The sequence below is a fragment of the Pseudopipra pipra genome, chromosome 18 (assembly GCF_036250125.1).
Source record: "Pseudopipra pipra isolate bDixPip1 chromosome 18, bDixPip1.hap1, whole genome shotgun sequence".
Classification (NCBI taxonomy): domain Eukaryota; kingdom Metazoa; phylum Chordata; class Aves; order Passeriformes; family Pipridae; genus Pseudopipra; species Pseudopipra pipra.
This window is the reverse complement of record NC_087566.1, coordinates 14,536,994-14,562,652: the sequence shown is the minus strand read 5'-3', so window position 1 is coordinate 14,562,652 and position 25,659 is coordinate 14,536,994. Positions and strand designations below refer to the sequence as shown.

Sequence of the window (25,659 nt, the reverse complement as noted above, 5' to 3'; positions counted from 1 at the left end):
CAAGAAGAATATGTTAATGTCAACTGGGGAAGGAGAGAGAGAACCATATGAAGTTCAACAAGCTCTCTTGTTAAATAAGGTAGGGGTCAAAAGGCAAGAATTAATGAGCCTGATTTTAATTCTGCCAACACCTATGAGGTGGCCTAACATGAACCATTTCACCTCCCTCTGTGCAGAGTGATAACAATGGTGAGGAATAAGGCTGAATTAATGCAACAGGAACTACTAAACTAGGAATGCAGACAGGCAAGAGATACAACAGAGATCTTCAGAATCCAAAAAGCATAAAGTCAGTTGGTTAACCTTATTTAACATTAGCTTATTTAACAGCACAGAGAGACACTGTATTCAAATAAAAAACAGACAGCAGCAACCTTTCTTGTGGGTTTCCTTCCTCACAGAATTTAACCCCTGAGCTCACCAGTACAGGTGGTTGAATTTTTAGAATGTAAAAAAAGAATGAAGTGCCAGGAATACGAGCAAATTCCCTGCAGTTTGCTGTGCTCTGGTACAGTCACCAGGGACTGAGCAACTCCTGCATTTCACACCAGGCAGCAACTGCCAGCTGCCTGAGGAACAGGACACACTCTACCAAGTGCTGCCGGTGTCCTTGGAACATCTGTAGCTGCTCCCAGACAATACATATGATGTGCCTGACAGACCAGGGCTTTTTTACAATGCAGTTCCCATTATTTAAGTCTGCAGATGGCACTGCTTCCCCAGACCACGGTCTGTTCCCAACCAGCGTGTCCAAAGAGGATTCCTGAGGCCTGGGCACTGGAGAGGCAGATGCACTGCACAATCTGTGCTGGTGGGCAGCACAGCCCGAGTGCTGAAGCCAAGTGCCAACAGGAGAACAGGAGGTGCCACCCCACCCCCAGGACAGCACAGAGTGTTCCTCAGAAGCTGCAGAGGCAGCACAGCCCCCGGGTCTCACCTTCATTGACCAGGTACCGTGCATAGATGAGGAGCCAGTGGCGATACTCGTGACTGGACTGTAACATAAGTGCTGCTGCAATCTGGTTCTCCAGGTAGGCCAGGGTTGTCTCTTGTTGCACTAAATGAGGCATGGAGAACAATCTTGCAGCTTGCCTTCCTGAACTGCAAAACCAAAACGGATTAACCAGCCAGAGAAACAGATATAAGCTCAAGGAATCTGTATTTCTGTAGTACTTGCTACACTACACTTCTCTTTCACAGGCACCTAATAAAAATATTACATGAATTTGAATTGGAAAATTACAGAATTTTCCAATACTTAACCCATCCAATAAAGGGGAGTCATAAAATAATCAAGTTTAGAGTATGCTTTCCTGCCCCCCCAAATTTCAAAAGTACATTAAGATACAAACTATAAATGTGCAAAGGTTTGAAAAAGCCCTGTATGAACCACTGATCCTTTCAGAGTCACTGGCATGTGCAGACTGAATCCCTGACTGAGCAGGGAACACAGAACCCCGAGGGGTGCAGAATGAACCCCTGACTGAGCAGGGAACACAGAACCCCGAGGGGTGCAGAATGAACCCCTGACTGAGCAGGGAACACAGAACCCCAAGGGGTGCAGAATGAACCCCTGACTGAGCAGGGAACCCCCAGGCCCAGCAGAGGTGCCGGTGGAGCGGCCGCGTACTTGGATGTGCGTCCCTGGATCACAGCCAGGGGCCCAGAGCACAGCAGGGCTTCCTGGGAGGGCACGCTGGTCCTGAAGTCTGCACACTGTGCTAGGGAGTCCTGCTTGTCAGAAACCAGGTTCCTGCAAAACAGCAAACAAACACAGAGCGAGTCTGAGGAGAGCAGGCAGTGATGCCAGAGGAGCCAGCTCTGTTCTGCCCCACAGCCTGACTTGGACTTTCATAGACAGTCAAAAAATATCACTGCAGTGCTCAGGAATTCCAGAGACCCTGACTATTCCCACTCTGTGTCCAATGTCTGCTTCTGCCGTGCCCCTCCCACCCCTAAAATTTAATCCATTACATGTATAATGCAATTTAGCATTACTTTTGAAGGAAATGAACTTTCTACTTGTTGTTGTACAATCTAATAAAAAGCCAGGTCCCAGAACGAGGCCTGGAGTGAATACAGGTAATGACCTTCTCCTGAAGAACTTGGTTTTACCCCATATCAGGTCTCCCCACCCACCAGACACGTGTTGACAATCTTTCCTACACATTACAGCTACTCCTTCCCGTGGAGGGAGCTGACACTGCAGCTGCCATTCCCACACCTAACCAAGGATATCGTCTTCCCTGGCTTGAGATGCCAGGGGAAAGAGTGGCTCACACCAATGCTAAGTTTAGACCTTCAGACAGCACAGAGGAAAAATGGCACAAATATTTAAAATACCCTTTGCTGCTTTATCATGTTTAAATTTGTATGATGACTAAAAGGATTACTCTTTCATATATTTCCCAAGCTGTGGTACAATCTAAGAAATAACAGAATTATGCCTGAGAGCCTGCCTTCTGCTCCTTACTCAGTTAATGTAAAGAACAAAAAAGGTGTTTTTCTTTTCCAGAGGATTCACATCAAATAGTTGAATAACAACAATTATTCTAAGGAGGAGTTAAAACAATAAGCCCTTTAATAAGCATGCTCATTACACTAATTACAACAATTATATTAAGACTGCAACATGTTTTTTTTCCTCTCAGAAAAACAACAAAGAACCTGTTTTGGAAAGACACTGCAAATAATTTAACCATGGAAATTTTTCATAGGAATTCATGGCTTTCCACGGGGAAGGCCTGTCCGACCCCCAGCAAGACACAGGCTCTGGTGTAGCCTTTGCTTGTGTTTAGGATGCCAGTAATGACACTGCCCTGGGAATTCCCTAAGTATAACAATTTCTTCCCTACTCCCCTACTTGACTTAGTATCTTCATTAAACCTTTCCATCTCAGAGACAACGAGCTCTCTTCAAAACTTGACTGGTCATCAGACACACAAACGTATTAAGGAGTGATGGGGAGTGACCAAGTCAGGTACTTGCACAGTCAGAACTGGAGAGAAGGGGGGTTACTTTCCCTGGAAACTGAGCAAAATTATTTTAACATGGCAAAACAAAGCTCTGAAAATTGTTTTGACAATTTTTCCAGAACTGCAGTCTTTTACCTAAAGGAAGGGTATTCTAAGGCTAGATTATCTCTAATCATTGCCAAGTTCTTGACAGATTCAACTGATGTACATCAGCAAAAGTATATATAGGTGTATGTTCATAAATAAAAGGAGATGCACCATGTAGGAGAGTGATACAGTAAGCTGCATTTTAACTTTTTCATTTTAAAAATTTATTTTAAACACAAAAAAGCATAAGGACATAATAGAGCAATGCCTAGACAGACAACAGTGAACCAAAGCCAAACAAAGCCTGGTATGTGATCCTGCTCAGACTAACCTTCAAAATCTGAAGTGAAACAGCAAGTCAGAATACACATCAGTTCCTCTAAGCTGCAAAAGCAGGAAATAATATACGACTTACCATGTAGAAAGAGAAGGATTGAAACAATATGCCTTTCCATCAGACATGCTCATTACAGGTATTCCATGCTGAGTCAGCAAGATCTGAGAGACAGTTGCATCACTTCCTACAAGTCAAATCAGAGCCAAGTGTTTCTTTTGGAGTCTTGCCTAACACTCACAACAGCAAAAACCAGCATCCACTGTTAAGTATCAGCCATAGCAACCAACAGAAAAAGGTTCAGTGCTGTTCCCAAGCACTGACAGGAAGGTCAAGACAAGCTGCTGATGATAAACACCAGTCTCAGTGCAGTAGCATTAACATCAATTTTGCAAAATACAGTATTGGTCTTGGTGCTGCAATTTATACAGCACAGAAACATCCTCCTTATCTAGGGAAAATCTTCAGCAATTCTGCCAAGTCTTCAGTCACCAAGAAGCCTTTAGCTTTCCTTTTGCCATTAAGTTAAAACTCCAAACCCCAGCACACTTAGCAGAGCGTGCTCTCTAAGAGCACAGTGTAAGTGGGATTGCTGGAGTCTCTGTTCCCAGCACATTCCAGGCCCAGGGCTTGTGTGTGTAACCTCTCATGGAGACATTTGCCAGGGGCTAATACAGCTGCTTCTTTAGGTAGTTTGATCAGTACTGTATGGATTTCAGCTAAAACAGGAGCCAATATGCTCTGAGACACTGCTTTTTTGAGAGCCTATGTTGGTGGTGATAGAAACTGAAGGTTTTTAAGTAACAAATCAGAAGATAATCAGTTGCTGTTCATCATTATCACAATAAACAGGCAACTTACACAGAGAAATTGCTATAATAGCAGATTTACATTAAATATTTATTTTGTGATCGTCACAACACTCAATTTCTACATTCAGAAGTAAGCCAGAATATAAGCTTCAGAATTGCATACAAGTTTGCTATTTGGTGATATTTCTACAGGATATCAACACTGCCAATAACTTCCCTTTATTACACAGTAATGAAGGGAAATTATTTATTTAGGCTTTTCAGGTTTCATAAAATTTCAGCATATTCATGAATGGCACTACATAGGACAGGTGGGCTCAAAGGTCAGTAATTAAGTGACCTCTTTTATTACCTGAAAATATTGTTTGCAAAGACTCATCTCTAACAATGGCTGTCTGCTTGTGGACATCCCTGAAAGACACAAAAGGACAAGTCTGCAGTTTACAAACAACTGAAAACTCCAGAATCATTTAACAAATGCACTTCTTCACTATTGATGACAAAGTGGAGGGTTTGGGGACTTTGGGGTTTTTTTTTGTTTTGATGTTTTCCTCATTGCTTCGACAAAATTATTTTGGCAAACCCAGACCCTTACAGCAAGACAGAATTCAATAGCAGAGAACAACTTCTATGGCTCTTTATCAGGAAACCTCATTAGAGCTAAGCAAACATTGAGCATCCAAATAATTCCTTTAGGAGCTCTGACTTCCATGAGACATTAGATGGAATTCAACAACTGGAAATGAGTTCCTGCTGGTTTTATCCTGGCCTCTTGAAGATGGCTGGAGTACTTCTAACTCTGAAACTCATGCCCGTTATTGGTTAAGTGTGATGGAAAATGCAAATATCCACATTTCTCCTTTTCCCCCCAGTCCATTCCATATGCATGACAAGTCTGCCCTAAGGAGGTTGTTTAAACCAGTAACTTCAAGCTGATCTCAATGCCCCTGATTTTACTTCTAGAATCACATTCAGTATTACAGACCCAGAACAGAGAAGAAAAGGATTCAAGTCTGGCCCTGTCAACTCTCCATATTCTATCCAAAAGTGGACTTGTGTTCAGACCTGCTGTAGTTTCAGCCTCATTTTCAGCAGTGGTGCACTGACACAACTGAACCCAAGCCTATACAATCCCCATCCACACGTACAGCTCTGCAGTGAGCTGGGCCGTGCACTCACCACACAGAGAGCGTAGCAGCAGTGGTGAGGGCCATGATGCAGGAGCCTGTGCAGTGCAGGGTGGAGATGGGGGTGTTCAGGACGATGGGGGGGAGAAGGCGACGACCACAAGCTGAAAACACCGACAGCGTTCGTTTCTCACAGGCCACAGTTACGATCTCACTGGAAAAAATCAAAGAAATAGCAAAAAGAAACATTTACTTATTGTCAAATGCAATTAGCACAAAACCAGACTGAATTGTTAAGCTATCACACAGCTTGGGTTAATTCCCCAAAAAGTAACTATTACAGCTTTGAAGAAAATCCTGGCTACCAAAAGGTAAGATCGTGAACTAGTCAGATTATCTATATCTGTGCATTCCCTGCCTCCTTCATTTGGTTGTAACTATGAGGAGATGGGCAAGAGAAAGTTTGCAGGCAAAGATAACATCTCTTAGTAGACCAAGGGGCACAGCTGGAAATAGCAGTAAAGCTTTTGGGTATACACAAGGTCTTCAGGCCTGTACTTGTATTTAGCTTTAAAATCTGCTGCTTCTTTTTCAGACCTGGACATGGCTCAGGCTTTAGAAATATACTTTCAATTTAAACTCTGAGGTTATAACTAAGCAAAATCGAGGAAAATACAGAGGAAAAAATAGCAAAGAAATTCAGAAAAATATTTCCACATCACAAAATATCCTTTAGCACTTGAAAATCTGTCACTTATCATGATTTAGTCAAATTTAATGAAGAAATTTAAAGAAGAAATGTAAGTATAGAGGTAAATTGTTTTAAGTGGCTAATGAGAATTTGTGATGTTTTAAGACTGCATAGAGCTAATACCTGAAGCAAAACTGGTCTTGAGACTTAAGAACAGTGCACTCTTTTATGAAAAACTGTGTGAAAATTACAGAGTGGGTGGGTGTATATGTGTGATAAACCCAGCAAATAGCAGTAGTCAACACAGAAACGTCAGAATCCCTACAAAAAACTCCAGAGGATAAGAGCTTAAGAGCTTGAATGAATTAAATCAAGGTAGCTGGAAGAGAAATAGGACATCTTGAGCCAAGCACAAAGGATCACAAAAATCCCTAACAGAAGGGACCCAGTTCATCAACTTTTCTAAATAAGTAGATAAAGGCTTTAAAGCCTCTACTTATTTGTAAATACGTGGGTTTAGGTGTACTTAACTTTCTGTAAATGTAATTTTGTGCCCTTAAAAATGTTTTGTGGCCTTCAGGACCCTCTCCCTCCAAAGCAGACTCTTACCAGCTGCCGGCTGCGGCGAGGATCCGACTGGTGAGGACGGTCTCCCACTCCTTCCCTTCTCGGTTACACTTCAACCTGCTCAGCTTGGAACCTCCCACTGTGGTCATTTCATTCTCCACTTCAAGGTACATTGATGGATCTGAACTTATCTGAAATACAAAGAATTAAATAATAATTTCTGGAAGAGATAAAACCCTACTCAAAAAAGCACCAACTACTGTTAGACCCAAGACAGTGCAGTCTTAAAGAACAGGTTCAAGTATTGATTTCTCTGTTTAATAGGGCTTCAAAATACACTGTGGCATTCCAAAAGAAGCAGACATCTGAAAATCAGTCTTGGCTAAAACAAATAATTCCTTTGTATTTGAAGCACAAGCCTTAGGAAAGGTTCTGTCTGTGCTTCCTAATTATGGGCACCAGATCAAGTCTGTATGTGCCCATGTGGAACCAGACTACCACAACCTAAACACACAGAAAAATTCTTTCATAAATACCCAAAGCAATACCATCTGCAAGTCTCTTCAGATGCAGAGCAGCTCCAGAGAAATGCTTGCTTTTATTCTTCAGTGGTGCACCACCAACACTGCTGCAATAACAGTGCAGCAGCTACTCCTGCCACAGACCTTTCTCTTCACCACTCACTGGGACAACCAGGAGGAAGGACTGATGAACCAGGGGAATTCATTCCTCTTTCAAGTGTAGCTAGTTCAGAAGTGTCCTATTTTTAGCTGATTTGCCACTAACTTCACTCATAAAGACATGTGCTCAGAAGCTGAGGTATCCCACCACCTTGCTTGCTTGAACAAATACACATTCAGATGTTAACTTGGCAAAGGGTCTGAATAATCTCAGAATATTTAAAAAAAGCAGGATTTTTGTTTGTTTGTTTGTTTTTAAGGTATTAAGCCTTTTTCCTTACAGTCCACTTACTTGTAAAGTAAACGATTTCTGTGGGATTGGGGTTGGCAGTTTAAGTGCTAATGCTGGTGCAGAGATGCAAGCAGCATCCTTCTCAGAGGCCAGTGCAGCTGAGGACTGGAAAAAAATGGCAGAAGTAGTTAAATTTTTCTGTTAAAAAAAGTTAAAACCAAAGCTATTATACCACATAGATTGATTTGAAAGGGATTTTTTTTAAATTCCAAATAATGCCAACTGGAAATATTAGTGTTTTTCCAATTAGCTGTACAAATACAAGTTTTTTAAAATAGTTTCTAAGAATTAAAAAAAAAATCAAAACAAACTTGAAGTGGTCCTTTTTTTTTTTTGAACTCACCTCTCTCCCTCCCCCCCCCCCCCCCCCCCGTTTTCAGTTGCAACTAATTAATAGAAATTCTGGTACCTTATATGGAAAATATAAGGGATGGCTAAAAATTCTGAGGGACTGATACTACTTGAGTTTCCCCTCAGTTGAGGGAACAAGTCAACTCAGGACTGACTTGTGAAAGCCACAGTGAATCTTATTTCTTTCACCTGAACAGTTAAAGTTACTGGTACAAGTCTGGAGTCTTTCCTAGGCCTTCCTTTTTTCTTCTTTTCTACTGTTTCCCCCTCAAGTTCCAGTTTCCGTTTGGGGACACTGAGTGGTTTAACAGCTGGAATCTTCTCTTCACTGTCACTGCTGCTCTCCAGAATATCCTTAGGCTTATTGTCTTTAATTAAATTCTGATCCTTCAGTCTGTAAAAGAAAAATTTCATGTTTTATAAGAGCTGATTCCAAAAGCTGCCACATATCATGTGCACAGCATTCCTGTAGATAAGAAGACACATTCTTAGCCCTGTTTGAGCGTATTTCAAAAAGCACAAAGGCAAGAGGAAGAAGCTGAAGAGGTTTGGCAAATCCTCTCTAGGAGTACAATGTGCAATTCACGCATAAGCTGATCAGACATATTCTCCCCTTTAAAAAAAACTAATCAAACCAGCAGTTAGCTACAGGGGAAAGCTGGAAAGAGCAACCTTATTTTAGCATTCAGTTCCAATTACAATCAGATCTCTTTCGCTGAGCTGATACAAATAATTCAGCACTCCAAGATGCAAGAGTAGCTCATCTTTTCCCCTTCAATAGACATTACAGTTTCTACTTACTGATGTAGAACTTCCTTTGTCATTCTGTTGTCTATCCCCAAAACTTGTCCTATTCAGCTCTCACTGCTGTAAAATGTATTTCTGCAAACCATAAAAATGACCCCTTCCACCAGCCCAGGTTGCTCCCAGCCCCGTCCAGCCTGGTCTTGGACACTTCCAGGGATCCAGGGGCAGCCACAGCTGCTCTGGGCAACCTGGGCCAGGGCCTCAGCACCCTCACAGGGAAGACTTTGTTCCTATTATCTAATCCAAACCTGCCCTCTTTCAGTTTGAAGCCATTTTCCCTTGTCCTACCACTACCTCCCCCTGTGAAAAGTCCTTCTCCAGCTCTTTTGCAGCCCCTTTAGGCACTGGAAGGCTGCAAGAAGGTTGCCTCAGAGCCTTCTCTTCTCTAGGCTTACAGCCCCAACTCTCTCAGCCTGTCTCCACTGCAGAGGTGCTCAAGCCCTCTCACCATTTTCGTGGCCTCCTCTGGACTTGCTCCAACAGGTTCATGTCCTTATATAATGAAATATAATATAATATAACTAAATACTAAGTACAAATCCCTGTGAACTCTCTTGTTAGCCATTATATCCTAAAATAGGTCATTTATTCATACTCTCCCCATTCCCTCCAGTAGCTGGTTATTAACTGACACCCTTTTGCCAGTTATTCCTTAACTGCTTGGCTTCACAGAAATACTTTGCATAATCCAAACCTTTTTCCTCTGGCTTCTGAATTACACCAAACAATGAACTTTTATCCATACTTTACTGACACATCAGGAGCAATTATGAGAGTCATTTAATGCATCTTTCTTCTGCACCACATGGTTAAACCCTTTGACATAAAAATATTGATGTATAAAATATGTTTTATTGATAATAAGCTGGGGGACTAGACACTTCTTTCTCCAGATTGCTATTTTTTCTCTCATGTGTTCTGGTGAAGCAGGAACACTTATGCCATAGCACACTATGGCACAAAAACAAAGGCTTGTCTTTTTTTTTAAAGTCATGTGGATCCACAGCCAAAACTCCTTAAAATCAAAAAGTCTTCTCCACATGCCTTCAAGGCACCAAACTGAAATACAACTGCAGCTTTAATGATGCTAGGCTGTCTGCTGACAAGGATGGTAATTTATCTTGAAGGAAGTCTCTGCTGTGCAGAGATGCAGGCTGGCTATTTTGGGCTGGTTTTGTCTTCCAAGGAGCACAGCTGCACACAGCCACACAGGGACGTGCACACACAGCCTCTTGCAACGAGGGCTTGAACTTGGAACATTTTGAAGAATCTGCTTGATACCAAAATGCCAGGGACAAATGTACAAAGGGATAATGCCAGCAGAGAATTTCCCTATTTGCAGCTGCCCCCTTCCCTTCAGTAGTGACCCAAGGCAATTTCTGCAGCCCCAGCACCACGACATCTACACCCCAGAGAATCAGCATTTCAACTCTCTGCATTAGCACCTGGCTGTGTCTTACCTGTCCACAACAGTTTGGTTTGTGTTGGTTACCACAGCAGTCCCTGAGGTGGCTTTGGAGCGTTCTGTGAATCTGGAATCAAATGCTTTCATGGGTTCAATCTTGGATGGAGTTGTCAACACAGAGGATGCAGGAGGAGCAGTTGAGGCAGAGGTAGCATTTACACTGTCAGTAAAAGAGACAGGAAAAGAAGGATTAAAATGAATTTTGTATTGGTAACCTGCACTGCTCACAACAACTAGCTAGTATTCATTACACTGGCTAGAAACCTTTCACTTAAGTACATCATGAATTAGGATATGCTTTTGCCACCCCTTCACGTGTCACTATCTTGAATGCTTTCCCTGCTCTCAAAAACTGCCTATGATACACCTCAGAGCTTCATGTGGCCACATGTCTAGATTAAAAGATCCTAATTAATTCATTTTGTATTTTTAACTCAGGAATGAAACTTTTAGGAACAATACTTTCAGCTGCTATTTATGTACCCAAAGGGAAAGGATCACTATTTTAAATAATCACTGGGGTTCCTGCTTTTACCCCTTGTTCAGGTTAGAAAATCATTTCCATTACAATATTATATTCCACTGTTTATCAATCAAACAATTTGGGCTGAAACAATTCATGCCATGTTTAGACTTTTGTTATTGAAGAATCCAAACTGATTATTAGGCCTTTCCAAGCACAACTCTAAAGCAAAGGAATGTGTTTCCCCCACACCAAAGCATTCCAGGGATCTGTTATTTGAATAGCTGTTTACTTTAGAGATTTTTCAATTCATTCAGAGAATGAATTCAGGGAATTAATTGAAGAAAGAATGGCTCTAAAATAACTGATGTTTGTACTAAAAAGCTGCTAGAAGTACAGTTTTCAAAGAAAAGGAGACTAGTTTCATCTGTCAATCATTTCTTATAGTCTACATGCTCATTTTTTAATCTGGGGCCAATTTCAACTGATGTGATGTGATGGATAAGCAGAGGTTCCAACACCACTTGTGCTGTTACAAAGACTGTAAAAACACACTGAGGAGAAGAAACCAGCAAGTAAAATTAGTGGTTCCATTATTCATTTGAAAGACACATTGGCCAATAAGCTCAAGTGCACTGACGAGTCAGCGACACTCTGCTCTGATGGGGTTGTTGGGCAGGAAAGAAGGATCACCATGTTCAAAGAGAGGACACAGGACAGAATTTGATGTAAAACAGGCTTCATGACCTCCAGTACTGGAAAGCCTTCTATTATTTACAAATAGCAAGCCAACAATCCATAAGCAGGTCAATTTGTTAGAGCCTCAGCAATCAACTGCACCCCTCATTGCACTGGAGTTCACTGCCAGAACTGTGCACATGGATTTACTCATTCCTGATTTACCACTATTTAAAGTAATCAATACTAATAAAATCTTGATGTTTTCAGGAAGGTTTGATTCTCAGAGTTTTGCAGTCAGGAAACTGCTTTAATAACTTCTTGGTTACAGAACCATAAACAGAAATTTAAAACTAAACAGACTCACGTAAGTGAAAAACAAAACTGCAAATACCGACCCATCTTTATTGGCTGCATCATCTGTTGGTTTTATACTGGCTGCTGTTGGCTCCACAGAAGGCTTTGAAGTATTAAGGGAATTTGCTGCGTTAGAATCAAGTGACATGAGCTGCTGGTTACTTTGAGAAGACATCATTGAGCCAGACAGAGTTCCAGAGATTGGGATGCTATTGAAAAATGCTGTAGAAAAATCTCTAAGCAAAAAGACAAACAACAAATACATTACTCAAAACCACGTAAAAGATAATTGAAAAATAGTAATTTTAACTAAACTATTTATTCCATTCTTCCTTTTTCCACATGTGGATACTCATACAGCTCATGGCTGGGCTTTGCAAACGAAGATTTGGGAAGGCTCTATCCACGTTTGTTACAGGGATACTCAGACACAACCTAAACAAACCACCAACACGGAACTTTCCAGAGTTGTTTCTCATATCCAAAGGATACTAAAGCCAGTACTAATACAGATATGAATCTACAATACATAATGGCAGATAAGGAGAATTAGCCTGAGCCATTAGAGGTGAGATCTTATGGCTAAGAAAAGACAGGCCAAAGCTGTCTTTCATAAGGACACACACTTATTTCCAAGACATGCTTTATGATGCTGTAAGTCAGAATTCAGAGTTTGCACAAGGGAACAACGACAACAAAAAGATTAAAAAAGATCCCAAAGGATTTTAAAGATGACTTCCAAACCTACCCAGTGTCCAGCTGAGCAATGCACAGAGGTGTGATCCTTCTCCGACCGTCTGCAGTTCGGGTTTCAACTTGTTTTTTTAAGAGATTCTGTTGGAAAGTACATTTCATCATCATTTCTGATAAATAGGAAATGTTTTTTTTACTTTTTTTTCAAACAAACAAGTATAGTAGAAGAAAGATGTGCCTCAATTAAAAATCTGCTAACAAAGACTGTTTCCCATATCATCTTTGAACCATGCCATTATTGCATAGTCAATCTACATTTTTATTAATACAAGTGTATTTCAATACCATAAATTTTTTTTGACCACTAATAGGTGTTAAGTAGAAGCTCATATAGTACCAAGTACAACAGAATTCTGATTGTGATTACTGCTCTCAGCCTGTACAATAATTCCCACTATTTTACTTTGAACACACACCTTTCCAATCTTCAATCTATCCATCTGTAGAAAAGGCATTTGTGAAGAATGTAATCTGCTCTCCACAGTTAGAGAGTCAAGTCCAAAACATTCTCATCTGTGTGTATCGAGTCCTTCATTAGAAGTCATGTTTTATGTTTAGGAGAGCATTAAATAAAGCTTTCAACCTCTATCACTGAGCAATTGAAGTACAGTTCTACAGCTTCCCTGTTATGAGCTACTTTTGGGTTCCTTCCTGCACACCAAGAATTTTGTATCTGTTGCAGAAACATCCACAAGCCTTTTTCCACATAGTCTTATTTCTGCTCAAAAGCACTGTAACTTTCCACCAAGTGCCAGTAACCGGCCCAGTGACTCGGGCACCTGGACCCTTCCCAGGCTGGAAGGACACAGAAACTGGTTCTGTCATAAGCAGTTTGGTGTTTACCAGCTTAGCACTTGGCACTACCCAAGAGCACCTACCTTCCTGATGTCCTCCAAACTCTCCCCATTAACCATGCTTGCCACTTTGGGAGCTGCTGCGTTCCCGGATCCTTCCCGGACCGACGCGTTCTTCTGATCCACCTGCTGCTGCTGCCTCTGCTGATACTTGAGCATCTCTGGATTCTCAATAATGGTGGTAGACAACTGAGCTTCAGTCATGATAGCCAGGCTTTTACCATAGGTGGACTGGTGAATGTTGCTCTGTGGGCGTTAAAGATGTGAGTGACTGCAACTGCTACGGTGGCATCACTGATTGTAACACAGTGGAATCACAAAATCTAATGGAATCCATCAAATGCAATTGCCCTCTGTATCATTTACACACTAGATTTTCTTCTTTCTTTGTGTTTTCAACTAACACTAAGTCAATATGTAAAATAATTGGAACTCAAAGCTCTAGTTGCTAATAGCAATGAGAGGAAAAACAGCCAACAGCAATCAGTTTAAAAAGACTTGCATACATGCAAGTCAAAGAGTAATTTTAAAGTGTTTTGAAGCACCCACTCCTTGTTTCCTTGGCCAAATAATTACTTCAAATGTATAATGATGTGTAAGCAAGTGGATGTTTTCCAAATACTCTTTCCAGAACAGAAACTAATATGACGCATTCATTTCTTGACTACTCTCTTTTAATGATTCATAAAGTAGACAAGAACACATTTTCTATAATATGGAAACCAGTCACTATATACTTCTATAAGTAGTCCTATATTTTAACTGAATCAATATATCCCTTAAATATGATCACAGGTTGTCTGAGTGCTTACTGTACCTTTTCCTCCTCACTAAGTGGATCCCCAAGTTCATCCTGGGAAAAGTCCAAAAATGCCACAGATCCATCCATGGAACACACCAGGATACCGAGTCCATTAAGGGTCCTGAAGGAAAAAAAGGTCCAACTTTGTTTTCAATCTCTTTCATTGATGCAAAGGAGCAATGTGATAAAGTGCCCAATAAAAATCTTAGCATAAGATTTATTATCACAGCAACGCCCGATGGAACCAAACAAGTGGGACAGTGAGGAGATGGGATGAAGGGCAGCAGGAGTCTGTGTGCCAACAGTCCTTGGCAGACTGCACACAGGAAGGTGGCATTGGAACAATACACCCACCCATGGCACGATCAGCACCATGAAAACCTTCGTGAAGGGGTAACTCAGAGCAGTGTTCACAGTGAACAACGGGAGAAAATTATGAACGCTCCAAAAGATGTACAAAATCTTTGTGCTAATGCCAGAGGGTGAAGAAAGGGGCTCCCAGCAGATAAGCAATCCATACACATCTTTTAAGGCCCTATAAACTGCTGTTTGAGGCCCGTGGAAGATGAAGGTTCATCATGCATGGGAAACAAGTAACAGATAGTCCATTCCTATAAGAACTCTCTGATCCAAATAAACAAGAAAGGAAGGAGAAGAAACGAGATTCTTAAGAGAGAAGCCCTATATGTTGGGTAAATGCCTTTTCTCTAGCAGCATTCTCTCCAGCTACAGCAATCAAAAGAAAGCAAGCTGAACATCCGAGCAGTCCAACAATCTCTGTATTAGGCAAGAACATGTGTCTGATTTTGTTATTGTTCATTATTTGTGGTTTTAAGCAAACTGCACATGTCCTTGTATGTGGGAATGTATTGTAACCCTCTTCTGGAGGTCTCAAAAGGTTTTCTTAGCGACAAGAGAGAGGAGAAACTACACATCCTAGTCTTAATAGAATTATACTCTTGCATATATAACATATTATTGCACCTTGGAAAAAGTATTAGATGAATTTTGACTGCTCGCCCAGACACTTCCAGTTACAGAGCTCACAGAGACAGCAACACAGGGGCTTACAGATCAATTGTTACAGAGAAGGAAGAGGAAAGGAAAGCTGGCACAACTCTGACATCCTATCCAAGTTACTCCAGCAAGGCCCAAAAATGGATTACAAGCACCATGGCTATGGGCATTTGAAAATATCTACTTTTGTGGTGGCTGGTGCCCTGATAACATCACATCCACAGCAGTCAGCCTCAGAACCATGAACTAGGGAAACCAACAGTACTCCAAGTTAGGAAATGGTAACATCTTGTTCAGAGCTTTCTGCTTGCTTAGCAGACAAAATTGCTGAGCTCTTATTGACCTCTGGAACCAAACAATTGTTCTGTGAAAACATAATCATTTCAAGAGTCTAAAACTCTGAAAGAGAAATGATAGATATAACAATATAATAGTGTCAGATTTCTCTGAATTTACTCAGTCTGTTTTCAGAATGGAGCATGTTTCTGGGAACATTCCATATTATTGACATTTTAGCCATCCGTTTCAGTTTGTACACAGGATATAAAATATCAGGCTTCCTGATGATCCTTTGTCTCTCAAAGATGCCACAAAACCATTTCCTCAGAAACTGCAAAATGTTAACCAGCTATGACTCCCAATGACTTCATGCCATGAAAAATGTGCAAACTGCAGACGGAGAAATAAAAAACACTACAGGAAAACAAAACTATTCAAAGCTATTGTAGTACAGCAAAGCAGCACTTCTCATAAATATTCCACTTGCTGGCTCTCTAGCCTTAATCTGCTAATGAAAGAAAAATGTTCTGGTTTTGAAAACTTTATTGTGGTTCACTGAGCTTCATGGCAAAATCCACAGAGCACACAGAGAGCAGGAAGTTATACTGTGAGCTTTGACATTCACAGCATAAACCCACCTGGATGGTTACAACTATTAGGGCAGATTTTCAGAAGTCAGGAAGCAATAGAATTAAGATGGCCTATGGAATCAGCTGTGTGGCTCTTATGAAAAAAAAATATTAGGCATTTTCTTGTACATAACCCTTAACTCTCTAAATCACCTGCTGTACAGGTGCAGAGGTTTTTTTAAATACCCTTTACTGAGTGGTCTCATGGGCTTTTTTCCCCTTATTATTTAAGTCTTGAAGCGAATGAAGAACTATTAACTTCTGCATTTTTATGACGAGGCCTTAGGAAGAAAGCAGGAGAGGAGAGAGTACCACTCACTGCAGAAGGAAGAAAATAAGGCTTGGGACAGTAGACTGCTGGGAAAGTGGATTGTCCAACCAGCTTCTCACAGATGTAATGCACATAAAACTCACCAAGTCCACCACGTCATGTTACAAAATAGACATTCTGTGAAAAAATATCAGTGAATCATAACAAGTAGGAACTCATTCCACAAGTATTTTACTGTGTCATTACTGAATACATTAATTTTTATTCAGTTTTATTCAGTTTTAATGTTATATAATCTCCAGTGACCACATGCTAATTGCTAATGTTACTACCAAAGATGTTGCAGCAGAACCAAAACCTTCAGGAACCAATTACTTGTGTTCCAATCACAAGCTGTACTGTTTTAAGGAATTTCCAGATAATTCTGGAAAACATCTAAAGTTGATGACAATACTTTGGTTTCTGTAACAAACAGCAGAAATGAACTTACCAGGAAATGTCCATGATTGACTTGTCAAACAGCTCATGTATGACAACTAAAGGTCGTTTCAGACATGTGAGCTTAAAAAAAACAAAAAACAACACTCATAAATGTAGAAGCTCTACACTACCACAGATATTACCTCATTACACTCTCCCAGAGCCCAACAATATCCACAAACAAGATGTGGCCTGGAGACATGCCCTGCCTGCCTGGTGGGGCAGCTGAAGAACCAACTCACCCATTCACTGCTGGGACAGAAAAGCTCTGGAGAGGAATAGCTGACATTCAACTCTCCTTTCTGAAACACAGACTGAATTTCTAAATCACCTTTGCCTTTCCATCACAGCCACAGAACACCCTCCACCTCTCAAAAAGCAATTCCACGGATGTGAAAGAGCTTCTATTCTAAGCTGCTCTGAGATAAGGGGGTTGCAAACTGCCAGCACAAGAGGAAGACACAAAACAGATCAGGTTTCCATGTCCTCACTCACTCTACTTGTCTAAGAAAGTGAAGCCTATGAAGAGCAAAGGGAATTTGACTCACAACTATCTTTAAGAGGATCCCTCTGCACTTATGAATCAGCTTAGTAATAAAGAACTGAATATGAAAATTCCCAATAACCTGTTCTAAATCAGACATTCTAAGCTCTTTAATGTTAAACCAATGGACTTAATATCCACAGTGTATAGTACAACTGAAATGAAGCCAGAGCAGTCGATGTGGCTGAGTTTTATGCTCATGGGTTCACAGTGCAGCTGTCACCTTCAGTACTTATCTGTGCTTCCATAGGTCTGTGCTCTATACAGACCTAGTAAGCTCTTCAGGCCTATAACTTTGCACCTCTGTAATCCCTCAACAGCCATTCTAAATGAAATCTTTATAGTATAAATAGACAGTAAAATATACCAAGTGATACTCTGATATGGGTATGCACTGGTAGCACTGCCAGAAACAGATTTAGTGTTATGCATCCAGCGATTGATGGATAAATATCACACTGGAATCTATAAATAGTAGATTGGAGTTAGCAATTGGTGTGTTCTGGCACATGTTCTCATCACAAAGCTTTACAAATCAGTTAAATTTATTCCCTGTATTTTGCAGTTGCCAAACAACCCGCCTTGCATTTATAAATGTGAGAGCAGCTACTCTTCTCTTAGCCAGAATAACAATTTTAGCGTAGATTTTAAAGTAAAACCCAAACTAGATGTCAAAAGCATACTCTAAAACCTCCTTCACTTTCACATTCCTTTCCTTTGCAAAGACAGAAGACAAGTAAAAGACACAGGAAGGAAATAGGGCTGAAGCTATTAACTGTGGTAACACATTATGTCCCTTAACAGTTCCTCCCCCTTACCAGGGCACTACTCTGCCACTGGTTCCTAACTGCTCTTGGCTTTAGAGAAATTAATGAATAGCAATCCACTTCCTTCCCCTCCAGCTAAACCTGCAACAACAGAAACAAAAACCCCTGAAATGCACCCAAATATAAGAGCTAATGCTGTACACATAACCTTTGTGCTAAACCCCAACTTATCCAAAGGACCACATCAGTTCCAAGGAGCAAAGGAAACACTTACCCAGACAGAGAGAGATCGGTCTTTACTACCAACAGCACAACAGCAGTAGGGACAACTTGACTTGGTGGAGCTCCCATTCTTTTGTTTCTTTTTGAAGATTTTTGGATTGAATTTCTAAACAAATGAGATGTCCAAATTTTATTACAGTAATTACATTTTAGCAGAAGATCTGCTTTAAAGGCTAATTTTCCACTTAAGAGTGAAAAAGAAACATTTCATAGGAACAAAGTCCTGAACCAGACACTATAAGAGCACTGAGAAAAGCTGCAGGGGCTTTCTTAAGGGGCTTTTTGAATGCCTTAACAGGAATGGTAAATAATATTAATTTTACTAGGGATCTAGTAAACCTACATCACTTTAACCAAGTCACTGAAGAGCTAACAAAGCCCGTGTTGGGCATTCCTGACATGCTCCTGTACTGCCCCTAGTCTTGTTTGTCTCCACCTGGTTCCCTTTATCACACCAGCAAGCTGATTGCTACCAACATGTAAAGTTGACATTTTTTAACCACCACCATGCATTTGCTTTACTAATCTTGATGCCTGTCTTCACCTCTTGGCCCATTTACACATAAAATTATCAAAAAGTGCCTAACAGAAGTTTTACTTCAGGGGGAAATGACTCTCACTCACCACTACTGTAACTGCCTTCCGATGCCCTACAAAATCCATGTTGGTTTTCCATCCATCCCTCTCAATGATTTGAGCAGTGGGTCCAGAATTATTCATGGCATGAGCAGAAACAAGATAGTGACCATCAGGCGACCAGCTAAGACGCAACACATGAGTTGTCCCTCCACACTGACAAAAAAAACATACCAGAACTTTAAAACTGTTTGGCAAACAAACCATAATAGTTAATACAAACTATTTAAATTTTACATCTAGGGAATATGATTACAAAGTAAGTTTTTTGTGAACATTAATGATCTTACACACAATTCTTAGCACTTGGCCATGTTTACATAGGTGATGAAGAGTAACTTAAGAAACCCCATCAAAAGGGGGAAAAGGAACCCAGAGAACTTTTTTAAAGAAAACAAAAATGTTCCATCTTTTTGGGTACTGTTCCCTCAATAATTATAACAGTCCCAGTTAACAACAGGGCTGCAGGACAGCAACTGCTAATGATGAGAGTTCAGCTCACCACAGCAGCTCACACGTGAATTTAGGCATTCCCAATATCCAATGGCAATGAGAGTCTCCAGTCAATCACATTTTGTGTGAGAAAGTAGCTCTTTTTTCCCCCCTTTTGAACCTGCCACCTGAGAACTTCATTTCATTCAGCACTGCTAAATTAATTCATGTGTCAGCAGAACCAGAGTTGTTCTAGTTTTCTCTCGCTCTCCAGGAATTCCCTTTGAACAGTCCCCCATGCTGAGGTACCTCATCGAAGGGTTTTGTGATGCTGGTTTCCAGCTGCCAGTCCATGGTCCTCCACACCTTGAGGCTGCGATCGTCGGCCTGCGAGGCAATGTACTTCCCCACAGGGTCCCAGGTCAGCCCCTTCACCAGGCCAGAGTGCCCCTTCAGAGTGGCCAGAATTTCTGGGCAGGCAAAAATTGAGAACAGGGGGTAGTTACTGAAATCTCCTTTAGGACAGACTGTTGGGAAGATTTTCTTTACTGTACAAACAACCAAACTGGAACCTGTGCTCAAGCTAACACTGATATAAAAAAGTGGTAAAGAGAACTCTGTCCAGAATAAGGGGTACAAAACTCTTTGTAAAAAACAGCTCAGAGCAGAAAGACCAACAAAGCCCAGGCACTTCAGAATAGAACTTTGAAGCTGTAGAAAAGCAGCACTTTAACTGGAATTTCAGTTAAACATTCACCCTTTCCTCCACACCCAAAGATTATCACAACAAATTCAGCTTTGTGCAGCAAATGTGAACTAAGTCAAAGTTTTGACTCGACAGACACACAAGCCTGACAGACCTGGTAACCTATTTTCAGTCACTCTCTTGCTTATCAGACTGTGGGAGGAGAGGCTGAGAGGGTACACAGCCAGCTTCAAAGTGTAAAAACTCTGGTATCAGTACTGGAAGCCAGCTTCAAATAAATGGCATGTAAATAGAATACACATAATAATGACTGTCATGTAAAATGAGCAGCACAGCCTGAATGCAGCTGTTGTCTCCAGCAGGGTGGAACCCAGTGCTCATTGCCATCCAAACCTGGACAGAGGGCTGACCTGCCAGGTTACAAGTGTGTCATCTCAAAATGCCAGCCATTACCCCAGAGAGATGTCCAGAGTCAGTGAAACACAGCCAAGGAGGGAAGAGTTTGTCACAGCACTGCACACACTTGCCCATCTGACCCGGAGGAGTTCTCACCTGGAAATTTGACAGCATTCCAGATGACAACAGTGTTGTCAACACTACAGGATGCCAGCCAGGCATCATGGGGAGACCACGCTACATCCATCACATCTGTTTGGAAAAAAATAACTTCCATTAGCAAAGAGGTTGATGGTAATCAGAAAACCCAAAAATCTTTTAAAAAAGAACTGGCATGGCAACATTTTGCTCTCACTGAGAAATTATTCTCATTTCACCAGAGTAGAAGGTAGGACAGGACATAGCAAGAGTTGTTGGGAGTTAGGCTCTCCAGCTTACACTGTTCAATGGGGGATCAAAAAACATCCAAGGCAGAGAATGCCATGTTCAGTGATTGTAGGAAGTACTAATGCCTGTACAAAGAACTCTGTCCTGTTTTGGATAAAAAAGTAACAGAAGCTATTGCAATGCACTCACTTCATTCCAACATGCATGGCCACCTTGATTCTAATCAAAGCTTGTTTATTCATCTTTTGCACTGCTCTTCAGTTATTTTTTTTTAAATAAACATTAACATTCTTTGGTTTACAAAATCTTCATCCTTTGCTAACCAGATCATTCACTGGCAGCTTGAACATTTATTTAAATAAAAATACAGTTTATCTTCCTTTATTCAAATTCATTTTTAAGCTAGAAAATAGCAAGAAGTAAGTTTCTTAATAGCTAATTCTGTTACGTAGTTGCCAGAAGTTACTTGTATGAAAATTGCATTTGATTAAAAATTGTATTTTTTTTTTAGATTTTTATTGTTGCTCTTAAAAGGAATTTCTGACTTGCCACCAAATATAAATGTTTTGAACAAAACACTGTGACACTGAAAAACTATTTTCTTCCAAATACATTCAAATCACGTTCATTGAGCACCTTCTAACTTACCCCCCGAATGGCTTCTGAGGATTGAAACACACCTCCACTGCTCCACATTAGTAAGTTTGCTACTGGAACCAAACACAGTGCTAGGTCCAATGTACCTAATCAAAATAGAAACAATTAGCAACAGAACCACCTCAAGTTCTTCTTTATAAAAAAAATCAGCTGCACAGTGCACTTCTATTAATCAGTTATTCCTACAGTGAAAATGGAAAGGGAAAAACCCGTGTTTTTTTAGAGCAAGTAATTCCAGTTATTAAAAAATTAGCTTCAATAAAATGTACAATTTCTATTTAGGGTGACTCTTCAGATCCCACCAGGAAGCTTTGTTCAAGAACAGAAGAAAATGTGTCAGCTCCTCCAGAGGAGAGAGACCCCCAGGCAGACACAGAGTCCAGCACCAGGGATGTGGTGGCACAGGGTTTGGCTCCTCGTGCACCCAGAGAAGCTCTGAGCTCCCAGAAGGCCAGCACTGAGGAAACACTGAGGTGTGACAGAGAAAGCCACTCAAGTGCAGCACAGAATGAGAGGAAAGGCAGGTGCTTACGCCGCTCGCTTCCACACCATGATGAGCTTGTCGTCTCCCCCCGAGGCCAGGTACACGCCGTTGTTGGACCAGCGCACGCAGTTCACGCAGGCTGCGGGCACAAGCAAGGTGGGCACAGGAAATAGGGCAATGAGGGGTTCTGGGGGGGGACAAAGATCACAACAAGCAGAACCTGACAGGGGACATTTAGGATTTAAGGGTGCTTTTTCCACTCAAAGCAGTTACTCTGTCTGCTTCAGATAAATGAATTGGTACTTATCTGCCAGCAGCAGTTGAGGAACCTCTCACTTAAAAAACCCTATTCCTTATCTAAAAAACCTTCACCAAAAGTAGCTCAAAGGAAGAAACATTAATATTCATCTAATGAAGGAAACTGCTCCTGGTAAATGAGGTGGGATTAAGAGGGCAAAGAAGGAAAGGTATACCTTGAATAAAGAAGGGACAACTTGTCAGGTACCCACACTAATTCTAAATGTAATGTGCAATAAATCCAGAATAATTTAGAACTATAACCAATATACTTCATATGAGGTTTATTTTACACTTATTTCTTCTCTTGCCCTTTCCTTTAGAACTCCCCATTTTCTCAGGATGTGCATTATCAAATACTTTGTGGCCACAGCTGAAAAAAAGCTTATAGGGAGGAGATTTCCAAAGGTATCTATATTTCTCTGCATATTTCCCCACATATTAACATTTTCTACTGAATATCTTCAGAAGTATATAGCCAAAGTATGAGACCACTCTGCTGTATTTTATTGATTCTTCATCACTGGACAGAGCACAGTTTTTACAATTACATATGTGTAATGCTTAAGCTTTGGCAAATTACCACTAGTCAGTAAAAAAAGATAAAAAGAATAGGAAAAAAAAATCTTTGTTACCTAAGTGATTGTCCATCTGACAAAGCATCTTGGGAATATTTTCATTCTTTTCATCTTCCTCTTTCAGGACAGGAGCCATATTCCAGATCACAACTTTGCCAGAATCCTGACCTGTAAGAAACCAAAAAGCCCCCCCTTTCAAAAAGTGCAAAAAAGCTTTTCAAATTAATCTCAGTCCCAGAACAGATGCTAAAATATAGGCATTACTGCAGTGGGAATTTTGGAAACACTTGAATACAGATGCCATTTTGATACAATTACACCAAGTCACAAGTGCTTTATTTTTCTTAAAGCTATTAAAAATAAATTTATACAGTTCAAAAATCATACTGTACATAACTGATATCAACTACAGGGACAACTACTTATAATAAAATTGTATTTTAAAAGAGAAAAGATATATTAAAATACTAAATTGCAGTTATTGTAGCCAACATAAAATTATTCACTGTTGTGAACCAAGTAATATTTCTGCATGTATTTCTTAAGCTATTCCATTTATATAATTGGATTTTTCTGTCCCAATAGCTCTACTATTTAGCAACTCAAAAAGCCCAACTGCACATTCAGTTCCTCTTCAAATAAAAAAGAAATTTGGCCATGACTCAATTATTGCAGCTACTATCTCACTGATGCCCAAGAGGATGAGCACATCAGGACATGGAACCCTGCCTTCTGCAGGAACAACAGCACTTTTTGATGCATTTTAATGACTTACATAATCATCTGTTTCTTAGAGATAAAAGTGATGTCTTTTCAAAAGGGTCACACTGATTGAAGTGTGGTGAAGGCACACAATTATTATTAGAGCCCAAAGTTCCACTTTTTATCAGCACACAGACATACCTTGTCCTCCTGTTGCAAACTTGGTCCCATCTGGGTGAATGTCCACTGAAAATATTGGCTTTCCTGGAATTAGAGAACAAGCAGCAACACACTGAGTTGTTTTACAGCCAAGAGAACTGTAATGCCAGAGCCACCAGAACTCTTCTGGTTGGCAACTTCCTTTTCTAAAAGCTGCAGTTGCAGGAATGACAGGAGCTGAGAGCAGCCTGGCACAAAGGCAGCCCAGGAAAAGCCTCTCTGGAAGTTGCCATTCCACAGCAAACCAGGGATAACTCAAGACACTTAATCCAAATGCCAAACAGCTCAAAGCAAAACAACACCAGAGTGCCAAGGAGGCAAAACTGTATTTGAGTGAGGAATTTCTTCCAGGTTTCTACAGTTCATTAGCTGATGACCTGAAGCAAGTTGTGTTTTGGTTTCTGTTTTCGCTTTTCTAAAATCCTCCCCATCTCAGGCATCTGCTGGTCACACAATTACCCATCTCAAATTTAAGTTCTGCTGTTCTGAAACTCTTCTACCCAAAGATCAGCTTTCATTTTATGGCTTCCATATAGACAGAGCAACCTCAATATTACTCTTAAACCCTCCGGTTCTCCATATGCTACATCTTTCAAAAGAAACCTAACAATTTTATTAAAATGTAAACTGTAACAAGTAACTAACACAGTGGGGGAACAGCTTTGGAAACCAGACAACCTTCAGCCTATTCTGCTCCGACCACTGGCTCACCCCCCCCACTGCACATTCACAGTTCCTTTAACCTTTGCAGGAGGAGAAGGAAGAGCAGCAAACTTCCTGCCTTCCAGTGATGCTCAAAGAGCCACCACTGAGGACTGTCTGAAAGAACACACGTGTGATTTCCACATTCAAATAATTCCTGGCAGCAGTCCCAACCCTTTCCAACTGGAATGCCTCTGCAAAGCACGCTCACACCCATGCCAGGATAAAATAAGGCAATTTATCAAAAAGCCAAAAGAACCAGCATGCAGGTACCAAGATCACTGGATACACTTCCCATATGTGCCAACTCCTGCACCGGATCTTCACGAGATGGTAAGAATAAATGATAAAACCTGGAGAATCTATCCAGCAGTAAGTTTTATGTCCAACTGTAGCATCTGAATTCCTTGACACTAAACTGCTAATAAACCCCTCATCCAAATACCCACTATTTCTTCCTTTTTGAGGGATACACATTTTGTTTCATGTCAACTTTTATATTGTGTTGACTTGTTTTAAGGTTTGTTTTATTTGGATTTGTATTGCAACTCTGACATGTGATTTCCCTTAAAATTTTTACAGGCAGCCAAGCAAGGACCTTAAGTACAGAAAGAGGGCACTCAACTTACATTCCTTCCAAGTGCTTTAGACCTCACAAAACATGAGCTGAGACTCGGCTGTGACTTTTCTTCAGCCTGTTGTGCCCGATTCTCTCCCTTACTGTATTAACTAGAATGCAACGTGGAGGGCCAAGCTGAACATTTAGAGAAGCACAGGCAAGAAACAAGCATTTATTTTGCCCTCCCTAAAATGTGGAAGTTCCCTTAAATTAAATCAGTGCATCATTTGAAACAGTTGAACCCACTGACACTTACAGAAACAGGCCTCTCAGAACTCACGAGTGGAAGGGGTGACCTTTTCAATCTGCATCAACAGCCTTGGGCAAGAAGACTTCATATACTCTGAAACTTGCCATGGGATGTGTAGAGGAGAGTAGGAAGCCACTTATCAAAGACCTTCTTACTCTACTAACCAGGTTTGTTTTGCTTATGTATCATTTACACCAAGAGAAAGCTTGCCCAGCAAATCAGAAAGAACA

The 25,659-nt window shown here is 40.8% G+C and overlaps 1 protein-coding gene across 1 annotated transcript in view; it reads right to left on the bottom strand.

The window, feature by feature from the left end:
- Window positions 1-25,659, bottom strand: part of LOC135424245 (protein HIRA) — a 32,084-nt gene that overhangs the window by 1,862 nt on the left and 4,563 nt on the right. Inside the window, exons 2-23 of the mRNA XM_064675318.1 lie at window positions 23,841-23,903; window positions 22,995-23,105; window positions 22,111-22,201; window positions 21,570-21,664; window positions 20,691-20,786; window positions 19,742-19,902; window positions 18,989-19,156; window positions 18,357-18,470; window positions 16,782-16,852; window positions 14,111-14,216; window positions 13,318-13,539; window positions 12,435-12,520; window positions 11,728-11,922; window positions 10,184-10,348; window positions 8,106-8,310; window positions 7,566-7,670; window positions 6,636-6,784; window positions 5,388-5,549; window positions 4,561-4,619; window positions 3,478-3,583; window positions 1,631-1,753; window positions 938-1,101 (exon numbers count right to left, since the gene is read on the bottom strand). Of these exons, the coding sequence (XP_064531388.1) occupies window positions 938-1,101; window positions 1,631-1,753; window positions 3,478-3,583; window positions 4,561-4,619; window positions 5,388-5,549; window positions 6,636-6,784; window positions 7,566-7,670; window positions 8,106-8,310; window positions 10,184-10,348; window positions 11,728-11,922; window positions 12,435-12,520; window positions 13,318-13,539; window positions 14,111-14,216; window positions 16,782-16,852; window positions 18,357-18,470; window positions 18,989-19,156; window positions 19,742-19,902; window positions 20,691-20,786; window positions 21,570-21,664; window positions 22,111-22,201; window positions 22,995-23,105; window positions 23,841-23,903 (2,817 nt within the window). The remainder of the gene's footprint in view (window positions 1-937; window positions 1,102-1,630; window positions 1,754-3,477; window positions 3,584-4,560; window positions 4,620-5,387; window positions 5,550-6,635; window positions 6,785-7,565; window positions 7,671-8,105; window positions 8,311-10,183; window positions 10,349-11,727; window positions 11,923-12,434; window positions 12,521-13,317; window positions 13,540-14,110; window positions 14,217-16,781; window positions 16,853-18,356; window positions 18,471-18,988; window positions 19,157-19,741; window positions 19,903-20,690; window positions 20,787-21,569; window positions 21,665-22,110; window positions 22,202-22,994; window positions 23,106-23,840; window positions 23,904-25,659) is intronic.